Raw genomic sequence first — 17,082 nt, forward strand, 5'->3', positions numbered from 1 at the left:
GACAAACAAGCAGAAAACTAGCCACCAGGATACATGAACATCAACTAGCCACAAAAACAACATGACCCTCTCTCACTAGTATCCTTACATACAGAGGATAAAAGACACCACTTCGACTGGGACAACACATCCACCCTAGGTCAAGCCAAACAGAGACACGCACAAGATTTCCTAGAAGCATGGCATTCCAACTGGAACTCTATCAACAAATACATGGATTAGACCCCATCTACCACTCCCTGAGAAAAAAGAACAGGAAATGACATCTCCACAGGAAATAACATCACCAACCCAAGCATATAAATAGAAAGCAGGAATCATGTACAGTGCTTCGCAGGAGGCCCACTGAAAATGTTACCTAGTAGGGTGACGAAACGTCTGGAAATGAACTTTCCACTCAGCGAGCAAACCTACATCCAGAACCTCAACCTGAGCTACAAATCTTCTCAAAACTCGCTAAGTTCTATTAATGCCCAAAAATTAGCAAGGTACAAATACTGCTCTAAATTTCCTTGAACAGTTTCTTTATTAGTCAGTGTTATGCTGAAGACTATTGTTTATAAATCCAGGCAGTGGAATACTTTTGCAAGATTATTTCCAATTAGTTTAACTTGTGTGTAACTTTGTTGAATTACTATGCTGGGTAATACTGAAGTGTTTCAATACAAAAGCTCTCTTTCTGTAAACCCTGATGATTCATTTCAATTTACTATTCAACATTTATCAACATTTATATGGAGCCCCTCTAATGTGGTAAGATGGCATTTGACACCGAGTCTCACAGAGAGAGACTTAAAGAAGGAATTCCGGAGTTTGGGGCCTAGGCATCTGATGGCAAAACCACAATTGGTGGAGAGGAGAATTTCTGACTTTCTTGTGCTCGCAAGGCAGCAGCCTTGTCTGTCTTTAGTGTGAGATAGCTGCCTTATTAAAAAAACTCAAATGACCGTTTTAGATCTGTTAGATGATTGTGTTTAAACCTATGCCCCTCCCCCCTGACTTGCCCAACGAATAGAAAGGAATTTGCAGGGATTGCTTGCACTTGGGATTATTCCGATCATAATTGCACAATGGTTCTCATACATTAAAAACAGTTTGTTATTCTCATCAATCTGCCTATGCATTGCACACAGTCTTTAAATTGTGATGGTTTCTTATTAGTGTGTGTGTTGTTGTTGTTGACTGTTCATCTGGGAAATTTTACCTCCCCAGGGAGTGTAGTTCATGTGTCATATGTTTTTGCTATGGTGTCTGTTCTTTTCAGTTGTTTGTAGCAGCATTAACTTTTGTGAACATTCCTGTGTCCTTCTGTTAGTGGCTATGCTGTTTTATGGACCTCCAACACTCAATCCCAGCTCTAATGAGCATAGAACATGGTGTCTAAATAAGACAGCAGAGTAGACTGTACTCAGAATGTGTTTAAAGTGCTTCAGTGTGTGCGTCGTATGGTAAAGGTCATGTGACTATTTGTATGTGATTGCATTGCAATTCAAACACTGACTGACAAGAGGCCAAAATTGAAGAATGCAGATGACTCCTAGGGTTGTAAGGATGGTAGAGAGAGATAAGACAGTATGAAAATTCGGATAAATATTTTAAAGTGGAAGTATTACTGGACAGAGATGCAGGGTAAACAGGACTTAATGTAAGTTGGTAGTATGGGCAGCAGAGTGAACAAACATTTTTCTGTACTGTGTGAGAGTTGAGACAGGAGAGCATTGCAACAGCCAAGTCAAAAGATAACATTGATGTAAAATCATTGACTCCAAACATGGAGGAGCTTCTGCTTCTAGCACTCTTAGAGTCAGAGTCCTACAGGATGGAGTCAGGCTCTTTGGCCCAAACTGGTCCATGCCGACCAAAATGTCCGTCCATGCTAGCCCCATTTGCCTGAACTTGGCCCATATCCAAATTTATGGATTTCTCAAAATACTTGGGCACATAATAAATAATGGATTTTTTTCCCTATTTTACTTTCTTTGTTTTTCCTTCCCATTGTAATTAGTTGTGAAAATAGCTAGTGACTGAACTTGTGGGTAAAGAGAAATACAAGTGAGAATTGTGAAAATGCCCAGGAGGCCTGTCAGCATCTAGAGCAAGGGATTTTGTTTTTCCAGACTCCTCACACTCTCTCAATGCTGCTGTGCATTGATTTTATGTTTTCTGAATTGGCCCAGTAACCTGATAACGTGCTTCCTTCCAATGAAGATACTGTTCTCCTCAAATGATAATTGCCATCTGTTCTTTTGTAAAATCAGTCTCTGCGAACAAGAGAGACAATCTAACGATGCAAGAAAGTTGTGTGCATTTGCCGTGAGGAGCTCACTGCATGAGTGAACTATTCCGGTGACCTTTTCCAACAGTAAAATGCATCAGATTGCTATAGTTAGTGGCCACTATGAAGTGATGCTGGAATTTGTTTTCTTTGATTCTTCATGGAATGTGGGTGACACTGGCTCGGCCAGAATTATTGCCCATCTCTAATTATCCAGAAAGTAGTTAAGAGTCAGCCACATTTCTTTGGTTCTGGAGTCACATGAAGACCACACAGGGTACGATGGGTAGATTACACATTAGTGAACCGGATGAGTTTTTATAACAATGGTTACGTGGTTGCAGTTAGGCTAGCTTTTTGTTCCAGGATCTGCCATGGTGGAATTCAAATGTAGCACATTAGCAGGGGTTCTGGTTTACTCAGCCAGTGACATCACCACTATCCCCATTGCTTCCCCTTGGCTGAATTTTCATGATTTTACAAGCCTAGTAAAGAGTAGCAGAAACTTGTTGCCATTACCAGGGCAACATATCGATCAATGAGTCATCAAGTCATGCAATGATTATAAACATGAAAGAGGCCATTTGGCCCGTCAAGTCCAGATATACTTCTGAAAGTCCAGACAATGCTGAATTAAGCAAATACTCTTTGTGAGGAATGAAATTATCTACTACATGGTAAGTAATCCTTCCAGCTGCACCAGATTTCAGAAGTAGTTTATTTACTCAAATTTTGACCCAAACTCTCTTTTGCATTTCACTGAATGCAGAATATTCTGAAAAAGAATGCAATCAGACAACATTTCAGATGTCTGAGAGAAAATAACATTAAACATTAACATAATTATTACCTAACCTGTGAATAACTCCATTTTAAACACCTATAAATTACTTAAAAAAACCCTGTAAGAACCATTTATTGTTTGCATTTGGTCCAGTTGTGAATTTCTTAGGAATTTTAAACCATAAGATAAATTCTTCTAAAACTTGTCTATTACCTTTGTACCTAAAAAGGGAGCTTAATTTTAAGAGTTTTTGAAAGACCTGCAAAAAAAAATTGGCAGAAACCTCACAAGGGTAAATCATTTAAGCTAATTTCTCGCATGTTTTAAAACTTGATCCAAAAGATCGCAAGAGCTCTTGACCCAAACAGAACTTGAAATTGAAATTTCCTGACCTTTTACATTGCTTTAGTTGCAATTGAGCAGAATATGCTTAAAAAGTACAAACACAATCAGTGGACATTCCAGCTTTATGTACTTGCTACTGCAGTAATTGATGCTATAATTCAGAACAGTGAGAGCAGTGTGGGGTTTAGAGCTCATTATTTCAATTCCCTTTAGAACTGAAGGAGGGGAAACCAAGTGTTTAGGATCATTTTCACTGTGTATTAGATGTTACAAGAAGGTTAGACCTGAATATATGCCACTTTTTTTTATTTTTGTTATAAAATGAGAAGATGAATAAGTATCGTTTAATGCCAGAATTTTGCTTTGGGGTTATGCTTCACCTTACCACCTGTCTTTCTATGCTCTCTCCTCTCTCTCCCACTGTCCATCTGTTCCTCTTCTGTATCTGTTTCTCTCTCTGACTCTCCCAAGCTGTTTTGTTATCCCTGACTGGTTGGTATTTTCCCAATCCCTGGGTTACATGGACATTGGCGAGACAGCGGTATGTTAAGGTGAGATCAGAATAGCGAAATTCTAGATGGCAAGAAAAAATGTCCAATTTTTCAACCGAGATTGCAACAGTGAGATGAAAATCTCAGCAGTAAGCAGCAAGTGGCCTAGTTGCATACATTAATATCTAATTATTACCTAATCTTGCCTCATTTATTGCGTTTTGGTATTTTACCAGGAAGTGGAGAGAAACTAAATGGTAACAATTATGTCATGAAAGGGAGCTTGGTAATTCCAACTGGCTGTGTGCTCCTCAGGGCCTCCATCTTGTTCAGCATCCCCCAAACACTCAGGTCATGCTCCACAGGCAGTGACTGCCTGCATTCCTTTGTCCGTGATGGCTGGCATAAGATATGCCCCAACTTCACCACAATATCGTTGCCAACTTCCTTACATTTTTGGGCCACCGTTCCAATCCTGCACTTTGGTCTGCACTGACACAATCAGAACCGACTCCACCGCAGGGTTCCTTAGGTTTGAGAAACTTATCAGCCATGATCGAATGGCGGAGCAGACTCGATGGGCCGAATGGCCTAATTTCTGCTCCCATGTCTTAAGGTCCTATTGTGTTTGTACAGATGCTTTGCTCTCGACATCAAGCCTCTCATTACTGCCAACTTCACAGCTTTCCCAATTCTCTCACCTATGCAGACAATTTCAGTATCTGGGAAGATTCCACCCCAAATGTTTTACCCACTGAAAAGGAAGATCTCCGAAAAGTAGCTGAAAGGATTTATTAGCTGTGTCAGTTGCTCTGTTATCACTCAGTCATTTTGTGCCTACCTGCATGTTCATGGCATCTCCACCTTGCCTTTGTGCATATTGCCAATTCCTTCAGAACGTACTGGCTCAATGTCTTACCTTGATTTCTTTGGCATAGACACAAAGCCAGGCAGCTTGTCATGTTTTCCAACAGTGATCATTCAGAGGGTTGGACATGTTGCTGTCGATTACTGTTCTACATCAGTGTCATGTAACTACATCAAGAATGTCCTCACTGCTGACCTCATGATCTTCCCAGCTTCCTCACCAATGCTCACATCGTTCAGCATCTGGGAAGATTCCACCCCAATGTTTTTCTTCTCTAAAAAGTAAGCTCTCAGAAAAATAGCTGAAAGGATTTATCAGCTTTGTCAGTTACTTGCTTCAGGTCATCAAATGGATTCATAATTCCTTGTAATGATGGAGAAAGATATATTTGCGATGTTATAATTTTAACACAACACCGCACCTCACAATATTACCTGTGCAGAAATTCTAACAAGAGTTGACACCAGAATCTGTGGCAGTATCGAGGGAGTGATGGTGGAACTTTGAGTGATTGAAGTGGAGTCCTCACGTTGAGTGATAGGATGGTGATGTAGGGCTTTAGGTAGATGATAATGGTGTTTGATGTGGTGGTGTTTGATGGGGGAACAAAGAGAAATATTTCACAGGAGAGCACTTTTCCCCCTTGCATCATTCCCCTTTCCCTGACCGTTACATTCAGAATCACCACTTCCTTGTCATCCAATGCTTTCAAAGATTTTAGATGTTCGTGTGATACCCATACCTGTTCCATCCAGTCTCCCGTCTGCCATTAGTACATGCGTTTCCTAATATCAGCTGTACAGCAGATATAAGGGTGTTGGGGTTAGTTGGTGTAGAGTAAAGGAAATTATCTGTAACTCTTGGTACAGTTACTAACCATGCGCAAAAGTAGCTATGTCATAGGGACATCAGATCACAGAGCTGGAGCCGGTCTACAGGACTCCAAGTAAGATATCCTCGCTTACCATCCTCAGAATATGGTTATAGTTAATAAACCCTGATGTTGTTCAATCACAAGAATGTGGATGTCATTTTGCATGTGTCTAGGTAGAATGAAAAGTTTTTTGTTTTGTGCAGTACAGGCAGATGTAACATGCAAAGATCATAGGGTGATAGAACAGAGCGAGGAAGACATAGTTATAGCGACAAAGAAGGTGCACAAAGCAAGATCAACATTAGATTTGAAATTTGAGATGTCCATTCAGAAGTTTAATAACAGCAGGGAAAAAGCTGTTCTTGAACTTGCTGGTACGTGTGTTTAAGCTTTTGTATCTTCTGCCCAATGAAAGAGATTATAACCAGGGTGGGAGGGGTCTTTGATGTTGGCTGTCTTTCTGAGGCAGTGAGAAGTGAACATGGAATCAATGGACGGAAGGTTGGCTTGTGTGATGGACTAGGGTGTGGTCATAACTTTCTGTAATTTCTTATGGTCCTGGGCAGAGCAGTTGCCATACCAAACTGTGATGCATCCAGATAGAATGCTGTCTATGGTGTATCTGTAAAGGTTAGTGATAGTCCTTTTGGACATGCTGCATTTCCTTAGCCTCCTGAGGAAGAAGAGGTATTGGTGTACCTTCTTGACTGTTGCATCAATGTGGATGGACCAGGACAGGTTGTTGGTGATCATCCCTCTTAGAAACTCGATGCTCTTGACCATCTCCATGTCAGCTCTGTTGATGTCAATAGGGCCATGCCCTCCTGCTTGCTTGCTGTTTAATTTTGCTGATATTGAGGGAGAGATTGCTATCTTTACACCACATCACCACATCACACTCTCTTTTCTGTATTCTGTCTTGATATCTGGCCTACAACGGTGGTGGTTTCAGTGAACGTGTAGATGATATTCGGACAAACTTTCATGAGTGCACAGGGAGTACAGTAAGAGGCTGAGTAGGCAGCTTTGTAGGACACCGGTGTTGAGGGTTGCTGTGGAGGAGGTATTACTGCCTGTTCTCACTGATTGTGGTCTGTGGGTCAGGGAGTCAAAGATCACAGTTGCAGAGGGCGGAGCAGAGACCTAGGTCTCTGAGTTTGTTTGGGATTATAGTGTTTAAGATGGAGGTGTAGTCAATAAGTAAAAGCCTGATGTGGATGATGATGCAGGTGCTCCAGGGATGTGTGTAGGGCCGGGGAGACGGCGTCTGCTGAGGACCTGTTGTGCCAGTAGGTGAATTGCAAGGGATCAAGGCAGGCTGGGAGGCTGGAATTGATGTAAGCCATGACTAACCTTTTGAAGCACCTCATAATTATGGAGGTCAGAGCAACGGAGCGGTAGTCACTGAGGCACACTGCATGTGTTTCCTTTGGTACTGGGATGATAGTCATCTTGAAGTAGATGGGGACTTCAGGTTGTAGTAAGGAGAGATTAAAGAAGTCAGTGAATACTCCCGCCACCAGGTCAGTATAGGGTCTGAGTGCACATCCAGGCCAGTCGCTTTTCATGGGTTCACTGACAAGAAGGCCGATCTGATGTCTGCAGTGATGACTGAGAGACCCTGTGCATCCAAGGCTGTTGGGGCAGGGACATATTTCACTGACCTTCTGTTTGAACCGCACATAAAATGCATTGAGCACATCAAGGAGGAATGTATTTTTGGGCAGATCCACAGAATCAAAGGAGCTTAACAAGAGCCAGAAGTGAAGACCAGTGATGGTAAACCATGAGGCCTGCCCAGAGCTGGGACAAATACCAGAAATGCTAGGGGTAGGGGGCAGTTAGTGACAGGTCTTGAGGCATGCCAAGGCATCGAAGTGTGGAATGCTTTGTGGATATTCTGGCCATCGCCAGAAAAATGACTTTCCAATTAGATACGGATCAGTTGTATTGATTCGTTAGAATGCTCTACTGTGGTTGATAAAGAGGATCCCCATCCCACATTGTACATTGGGTCTCAGGAAGCGCAGGAATAAGAAACCAAAAGGATGTGGATGCTTTGGAGAGGGTGCAGAGAAGGTTTACGAGGCTGTTCCCTGGTATGGAAGGTGCTAGCTATGAAGAGAGATTGAGTAGGTTAGGATTGTTTTCATTTGAAAAAAAGAGATTGAGGGGGGACCTGATTGAGGTTTACAAAATCATGAAGAGTATAGACAGGCTAGATAGAGGTAAACTTTTTGCCAGGGTGAAGGATTCAATAACGAGAAGTCACACTTTCAAGGTGAGAGGTGAAAGTTTAAGGGGGATACACGCGGCAAGTACTTTACACAGAGGGTGGTAGGTGCTTGGAATGTGTTGCCAGCAGAGGTGGTAGAGGCAGGCACGGTAGATTCATTTAAGATACGTCTGGACAGATGCATGAGTAGGTGGGGAGCAGAGGCATACAGATGCTTAGGAAATGGGCGATAGGTTTAGACAGTGGATTTGGATCGGCTCAGGCTTTCTTAGTGCTTATCGGATTTAACAAAGAACAATCTGATACAATGGAAAAGAGGTTATGGAGGCCTTGTACATATTTGCTAATCACTACAATTCTTTATTGTGCGGATCTGCTTGTATGACTTTAGACATTCTTTGGTTAGCCAATGCCAAGGACGACAGTTGTAGCATTTTACAATCTGTCAGAGGGTGGAGCAATCCTACACGTTTTACCAAAACAGAAGTTAGAAGGGGTGAGAAAGCAAGGTGTCAAAGAAGCCTGTGACCATCCATCAGACGGTAGATAGGACAGTGATCTGCTGTTTTATATGAGAGTGACAGGGGAAGGAAATCAGCAGACGGTAGGTGTTCATTTGCTCCAGTGTGAAATTTCTCATCTGATTCAGGTGACATAGTTCCTGAAGCTAGAATGTTTCTTTTGAGGAGAACCAGTGCTTCCTTCAAGAAAATGGAGAAGAGTTCAGATTGCTTACTCCTGGCCCAGAAGATGCAGCAACAATAGCTGCAGTAATCATTAGATAACAAGTTCTTCTCAGAGGACATTGCCAGATCTCTGCTGGGATGGAAGAAAGTAACTTTTCTCTTCTCGTTCTATTAGTAATGAAAACCTGGAAAGCCATTTCTAGAGCCAGTAAAGTGACTACAGAATCTGAGAGATCAAGAATTATGGAGTTAGAAAGAGATCCTCTATCATGCAACAAAGAGGTCTCGGAGTTTCCATAGTCAGTGCTGTTGAAACTTCAGTCAGGGTGGATGAGCTACCCTGCACAGGCAGAAGCCAGTTATCGACACCAAACCTTTTGCAATCACACACTTTGAACCTACATGTGAGCTGGACATAATTAGAAAAGTGTTTCAATCTTCAGAAAAATCTCACCGAGCAGAAGGATGATAACTTAAGCAGCTCATGAGCTGAGCTGTCCAGAAAGGAAGAGCCCCTTAAACCCAAAGTTGCCCATGTTAAATATTCAACAGCGACGGATTGCTGAGAAGGCATTGGAAGGCTGCAAGGGAAAAGGTGGTCCTTTCGGCCCATTAACTACAATTCCGCTATATCGATGTCCCAGCCCTCCAAAGAAGAGAGATTATACACCACACAACTGAGGATACTGTTAGAGATAAGTCCCTCAAATAGAGAAGACCTGTTGGGTTGGCATGAAAGGGGAGGAAAGCTGTTAAATGTTTGTAGTTCAATAATAAGCCACATGGACTGGAATCAGTAGGTGCGTGATGAATAATAGTACAGACATGTTGGGCCAAAGGGCCTGTTTCAATGCTATGAAACTCAATTGTGAAACAGCATTGGAAGGGATGTAAAGGGAACTAAATCGTTTATTCTGGATATGGTTACTGAGCATGTATCATAGTGACGTGTGATCGCATGAAATGGGAACCTGAGTCTGTTGGGCTGCAGGTAAGATGTCTTCTCGTGCCTTTCTCTCTTGTGTATCACTGTGTTTAATCAGGCCTCTAGCTGTTCATTTCCAAATATATAGATCTTACTACAATGGGAGCAAGGTGGAAACTAATAGAAAATGTGAGCAGGTAGCTCCAGGTTTACTGGTAGTGATGGTTTGTCGTGTTAAATATCTTTGATTGTAACCAAATTGAAAACTTTTTAGGAAGTCATTCTGCATCCGAAGTAAATATGTCAATAGTGCTTTAAATAATAGGAGTAGAGTAGAGCTTGGCTGGTAGTTCCTTATTTGGGATTACTGAGTGGTATTCGACCTCAGAATTCATTCTGAGAGATATATATCTCTGGCTGAACTGAACAATCATAAGTTCATCAGAAATAGAAGCAAGATAACCCATTTAGCTGATTGAGCCTCCTCCACCATTCAATTAGATCAGGGCTGATGTGATTCTGGCTTTCAATTCCATCTTTGTGCCTGTCTTCCTCCCCCCACCCCCACCCTCCATAACTGTTACCTCTTTTGACAATTAAAATCTGCCTAATACCATGGATATATTCAGTGACCCAGGCTCCATTGCTTTCCAATGGAAGAGAATGCCAAAAATGAATGGCCTCTGAGGGAAGAATGTCCTTATCTCTTTGTTACGTGATTTTAAACATTGTCTCCTTGTTCTATTTCCTTCCATGCAAGGAGTCCATTGAATAGAAACATCCTCTTGGCATGTATTCATTCAAAAATGTTTACATTCCTCTTCTCCATTCAACAGATTGGTCTATCAACACAAGACCATGTGAAATTTAGAATCCATGGCTCACTGGTGCACCAAATGGACAAACTTAGAAATCACACATCACCAGGTTATAGTCCAACAGGTTTATTTGGAAACTCTAGCTTTCGGAGACATTACATAGGTAGAGCAGTGAATAAGTATAGGCTGGAGTGATAAGAACTTAGTTTAGCTTTTTACATTGTTTTAACTGACTGAGAAATCCACAAAATGCTGACGCAAATTGTTTTTAAAAAAAGTCATACTGTAATCTTACAAACTTTCCTTTGTTCTTGCCTTGTATTTTCCAAAGGTTGCTCCTGCACAGATGAAACTTGAAATGTGACTTCCTTACCGTCCTTTTTCCTCCCCATCAGGAAACATTTAACCTAAAAACAGAAGTATGATGTAGGTGTCCCAGCACCTGTTTGAACCTCAAAATCATATAGTTCCCTAATATGTCTGAATATGTGTAATTACTTTGGTGATAGTGGCTAAAGTAAACCACTTCCCCATGCTTCAAACTGAACCACCCTCTTAAATCCTTGGCGTTTGAAAGCAAGATGATGTAGGCTCGCCCCATCATGGGATTTTCTTGTAATCTTGGAGGTTTCCGAAGTAGTTATTTACTTCCCCCATGGGAGAGCATTTCCACCACTTTTGGTCTCCTATTCTGTTGTAGATATTTTCTCATCAACGTGTTCAGGTTTTTTATCATTCAATGACATACCTCTGGAGCAGGTGGGACATGAACTCAAGCCTCCTGGTTCAGAGGTAGAGACACTACCATTGTGCTACAAGTGTTCTGTGATATGATATGGAGGAGGGATGTGAACCGTTTTTTAGGCAGAAGAACTTTTATTGATAAATATTCCAGCTTCAATGGGAGTCAATTGAAACAATTTCTTCAAAAGGCAAATGCATTTGGCAAAGACTCATGATACAGGGCAATGATCTATTAACCTGTACTCCTCAATCTCCTTGACAGCAGATTGTGGCTCCCAGTTTCTAGTGTTTTGAAGGATTTATTGACAGAGTGATTATTCTGCCTAGTGCCTGGAGCACAAAACAAATGCCAACCATACATTTGTGCTCACCCTGTGCCAGAGGAAACATTTATACTGCTCTCTGATGCCAGCTCATTCTCTGGTTAATTATCTCAACTGGCACTCTGAGAGTTAAAAATCATCCCAGTTGACAGATCCAGGATTAAAAGTGGCCAGAATGTTTGTAAGTATTTTCTACACAGTATATTCCTCAAGTGTCTGATGAAAAGAGATGTAACCAACTCTCTCATCAAATGTTTGTTCTGGACATTTTTTGTTGGTTTGCATTTGGGCAGATGCTCAGGAAAATATTTGGTACCAGAATTTGCATATTTTTGTGGTGATCTGATAATGAGTTCAGTGGCAACTGGAAATGGGTCAGGTTAAACCACCTTCAATTACCACATAAACAGTGATGAGGAAAATATATTTAGCCTTACCCAAAGGAAATTGATCTCAATCATTTCATCGTCAGAGTGGAACATTGTTCACTTTTAAGTAGGCAGCAAGATAATTGACTACAAATTGAACCAACTTTCAAATTTGATTTATTTCCAGAATTATTTTTACATTCTCCTGTTTTTACAGGACAATATTTTTTTGGGTAGGGTGTTATTGAAGAAACACTTGTGTCTTTAAGAAATTTGTTACATTGAATTACATTGTGATAACCTAAATAATGGTCTGCTGGAGTAGGTGACTCATTAAGTACTCATGGGTATTTCATTTTAAAGTAATTGATGGATTGCTTGAATGTCTGCAGATGAGTTATGCTGCAATGTTATGCATTTGATATGCTGTTTGTGCTTTGGTGCTACGTAAATGAAGAGGGACCAAAGTAATTCATTTTGTACTGAATTGCTGTGTAGTTCAGGTTAATATAACCAACCCGATTATATCTGGAATCGAATTGCCTGGTCCCCATGTACCTGCAATACTGACAAGAGAATGGCAGTGGAATTGATGTCTGAAATTGTGTGGGGTGTCCTAATGTACAGAATGTGACTAAAAGGGGAATTGCTTGCTTTGTGTCACTTAATAAATGTTCTTCACAAGTTTCAGTGTAGGGCAGCAGCAGACATTGCATGCGTAAATTGAACAAAACTCCAGTTAAAGTGCTTTGACTGAGGTATTATTAATTCAAATATACACTGTGATTCTCAGGATCCAGGCAATGGGGATGACATTGGATGATGTTTATTGCAAATTAGCCTGGTTTGCATCGTACCTGTGTTTTTTTTAATTGAAATCAGTCAGGCATAATGGAAACCCCATTCACAATGAATGTGTCAGGTGTTGAAGATGAAGACCCTCAGTGTGTTTTACTTCAGCACTAATCCTTGAGAGCGTTTTCATCATGAATGATTGACGATGCTATCTGAAAGGCATTAAACAGTGCAAGATGGGAAATTTAGTCTTTTCTGGTGGTTCACTATCTTCCATGCATTACATCACATCCCAGAGACTATAGATAGTATGAAAAAATCTTTTAAAGTAGCTATTTCATCGTAGAGGAATTGTAGCGGTAGTGTTTTGAAAAATATACATTGTAATTCTGCTGCAAAGTATTTTGCTGTTTAATTGTTTTCCATTTTTTGTTCTTTTATCCAGTCCTCCAATGCCTCAAATTGTTAAAATCCTCCGGCTTGCATTTAAGTCTCCTGTTGTTTTCATTCTTCTCTCTCTGATCTTTTCTTTGTAACCTCTTCCAGCCTACCCAAGCTCATCTCCCTGAACTCAATTTATTATGCAGCTCCCCCACCTTTTCCCACTCAATTCCCTTTGGCCGACAATTTGACAACTTTGTCTTCAGCCACCTGGATCCATATACTCTGAAATTTCCTCCCTAAATCCGCTACCTCTTCACCAGCTCCTCCGACTCTCAGGCTCTGTTTCAAACACGCCTCTTTTTTTTCCAAGTTTTTCACTGGCCCCACTAATAATTCCAATTTTGGCTAAATGTTCATTTAATTTGATTATGCCTTTGTGAATTGCCACAGGAGGTTTTTCTACATTAGTAGTTGATTATGAGGAAAGTGATGATGATAAAACATTATGTGACTAAGTTGTTATTCCAAATAACATTTTTGAATACCATATATTAATTAATTTGAGATGTAACATATGGTTAGTATAGCATGCGTGGACTTTTACTTTGGAATCAGGAGCTAGACTCCGTAATGGTGATCATGAAACCACCATTGCTTGATGGAAAATCCCATCTCATTCCCTAATGTCCTTCATTAAAGGATCTTGGAGTACTTAGTGGATTTTTAAGCTCACCAATGTACATATGTTTGCACCAAGTAATGTATAGTGGCTATGTGCTGCCACATTGTTTGTCCACATTGTTGTGGTAAAGTTGCAATTTCGTATAATTGTGTGATCACTGTGAATGGGCTACAATACAAATGGGAACTATGGCTAATGGAAGATTGAGTGAAATACAATACTGCAGTCTGCCTGTTTCCAAGACTAAACATTTTGTTGGAATTTCAAGTTGCATTTATGAAATGATCTATCTGTGGACAACCTATTGTAAAATACATAAACTTTGTAAATGCAAGATTTAATTAATTTGGGGCTAAATGTTTAGAAAGCCAAGGAGCTTGAATGTAGCTATTTTTAAATCCTATTATTCAAACAGTGTTGGATTAAAAAATTTGATTAGCTTTGTCTTACTGTGAGGTTCTCTTTAAATGTTTCTTCTGGAAAGTTTGAAATTAAGCTGATGATACAATTGGTTATAATTAGACTCCACTTATGAGCGGTATATTATCAGAGTTATTGTGTTACTTAATGTCATTGTGACTTGCTGACACTGACAATTTGCTTTTTTTTTCTCCCTAGGCCATCATTTGAGCCCAAATCAAAGGTAATCAGATGATATGAAGCTCTGTGGGGATAAATTAATAGGTGAGTAAATCTCTTCCTATTGAAACAGAAACAACCCACTGGTCATGCTAAATCTGTTTCTGTCAATTGTTGTGATAAGCGTTTGTCTCTAGTAAACATAATTGTCTGACGAAGAATGCTGTGCAAGTGATAGAAGCTACAAAGCTCACTGAGGCTGTTATCTTGGAGACTGAACGCAGTGTGACTGAGGATCTATTATGGAGTGGACAGGCTGTTTTTAACGGCACAACGTGCTGGTGGGGAAAGATAAAGTGGATCATGTGTTTTGCTGTAAAGATTATTGTTCCATAGAGAAACTGGAGATGTGTATAACTTTCCTTTTGCCACTCATCGTCAGGTCCCCACATAACATTACGTAGTCCAGGCGACCTTTTAATGTTTCGATTCAGCGAACCGTAAAGTGACCTAAGAGAACAGTTTCCTTGACGTTCCATAGCAACCTGTTCATTTGTTGTTTGTAGTTGTAGAATACTTCAGCAGAGCTGCTTGGTTTTGAAAATGGGTGCTTTTGTCGTTTTACCTATGTGTATCCTAAGGGTTCAAGTGAAGCCTGCAGGTAGAAAAAGCTTTCTCTTTGAAATATCTTGCCTCATGCTTGGTGGCAATTTTAATTTCGTGTTCAGTAGATTGTAGAATCATGCTTGTTTAAACTGTATGATGTTGTTTCATTCATGTTTGCCTCACACGTGGTATTAAAAGATGAAAATCCAGTCGTGGAGAGCTGGTAATCTGACTGCTGTGGAGCAGTCAGTTCCAAACTGGTGCCTCTCAGTTAATGGTGCTCAAATAGTAAATAATTTGCATGCTATGAATTGTATGTTTTCAATATTCATCTCACTTAATCACTTTCACCTTAATTGCTATCTTTGCGTAACGTTTACTAATATTTACTTTTGAGTGTTGAAACCAGTTTAAAATATCAATTTAGAAGAAAACCATTTACGTTAGCTGTAACTGACTATTCTAATCCCAGTGCTCAAGTTCAGGTACAAAATTTAATCAGGATTTAACAGTCTTGCTCTCAGATAGACATCGCAGTACAATCTTCAAGGTATAAAATGGAGCAATATGTTATTTACAGTTGAGCCTAATCTGTTCTGGTCACCAGGTAAATGCCTCTTAGTTTCTGCTACATTGTAGATTCACAGCAACTATGAGCTCAACAATACAGCATGGAGAGCTATGAGCATCAGAAAATTCAGGTTGTGACTTGAATAAACTGCAGCTCAAAGAAAGCTTTATAACCCATCCTTTGTTCACTTCATATCCTTTGTAACAGCATAAAAATTACACGCTGACAAACAATTGATGCACCAGATGTCTTCATTTGATCTTCACCATCACTTTCAACATGACTGTACATAAATATTTTAGCTCTTTGCATATATGTCATATGCCTCGTTGCACCCAATCTGAAGGAGGTATGTTGTCGCATTAGGAAATCACAAGAGCATGTATGGAAAAGAACTATGAATGAACATACTGCCTCTTGTGTTCGGGTGTTGTGTTGTGATGAGGGAGAAATGTGAGAAAAGGTCAATTTTAAATAGCTTTAAAACAGAGTCATAGAGAAAATTGCTTATTGCTTATTGCTTTCATACATTAAATAGTCTACTTAAGTATTTCAGGACCAAGCCTTCATCTGGGTTCTTCCAATGTGTTTGTCTATAAAAGGAGTGTATTCTCCCCAAAGGAGAACAGCTGTGCTGATTGGGGCTCTTCATCAGCTTCATGGTTTTATTAAATCTGTGCCACTAACTTTATCAGCACCATATACTCATACTCATTCGCCATGAGTTTTGGTGAACTTTGAATAAAGGGCACTAACGTGGGGAAGCATGCATCCTACTTCTGGCCACTATCCAGACCAGCCATTAGTTGTGAATGTCTTGCATATTTTGCCTCTCTGCATCAAGGCAGCTGAGATTTGGAACTCACTATTTGGGCAAATTAATTCTCCTTAGATCAATTTATTGTAATGATTAATAAGAGCACCAACACTAAGATACATTTTGTCTAAGATATGTCTAATCAACTCTCTTCCTTACTGTTCTGTTAAATAAAATTGCCTATTTAATGTATATTGTGCATTTAGTTTAGATTAGATTAGATTAGATTCCCTACAATGAGGAAACAGGTTCTTTGGCCCAACAAGTCCACACCGACCCTCCGAAGAGCAACCCACCCAGACCCATTCCCCTACACCTAACATTGCATGCTGAAAATGTGTTGCTGGAACAGCGCAGCAGGTCAGGCAGCATCCAGGGAACAGGAGAATCGACGTTTCGGGCATAAGCCCTTCTTCAGCAATGAGGAAAGTGTGTCCAGCAGGCAAAGATAAAAGTTAGGGAGGAGGGACTTGGGGGAGGGGAGTCGGAAATGCGATAGGTGGAAAGAGGTCAAGGTAAGGGTGATAGGTCAGACTGGGGTCGGGGTGGAGAGGTCAGGAAGAAGATTGCAGGTTAGGAAGGCGGTGCTGAGTTCGATGGATTTGACTGAGACAAGGTGGGGGAGGGGAAATGAGGAAACTGGTGAAATCTGAGTTCATCCCTTGTGGTTGGAGGGTTCCTAGGCGGAAGATGAGGCGCTCTTCCTCCAACCGTCGTGTTGTTGTGGTCTGGCGATGGAGGAGTCCAAAGACCTGCATATCCTTGGTGGAGTGGGAGGGGGAGTTGAAGTGTTGAGCCACAGGGTGGTTGGGTTGGTTGGTCCGGGTGTCCCATAGGTGTTCTCTGAAACGCTCCGCAAGTAGGCGGCCTGTCTCCCCAATATAGAGGAGGCCACATCGGGTGCAGCGGAT

General features: G+C 40.7%; 1 protein-coding gene across 1 annotated transcript in view; it reads left to right on the top strand.

Moving 5' to 3' along the window:
- Positions 1 to 17,082, top strand: part of atp8b4 (ATPase phospholipid transporting 8B4) — a 254,191-nt gene that overhangs the window by 74,410 nt on the left and 162,699 nt on the right. The window contains exon 3 of the mRNA XM_043677403.2: positions 14,217 to 14,282. Within this exon, the coding sequence (XP_043533338.1) occupies positions 14,255 to 14,282 (28 nt within the window). The 5' untranslated portion in view covers positions 14,217 to 14,254. The remainder of the gene's footprint in view (positions 1 to 14,216; positions 14,283 to 17,082) is intronic.

Source organism: Chiloscyllium plagiosum, unplaced genomic scaffold (genome assembly GCF_037043375.1).
Source record: "Chiloscyllium plagiosum isolate Xiang-an unplaced genomic scaffold, Cpla_swu_hap1 HiC_scaffold_39, whole genome shotgun sequence".
Taxonomy (NCBI): domain Eukaryota; kingdom Metazoa; phylum Chordata; class Chondrichthyes; order Orectolobiformes; family Hemiscylliidae; genus Chiloscyllium; species Chiloscyllium plagiosum.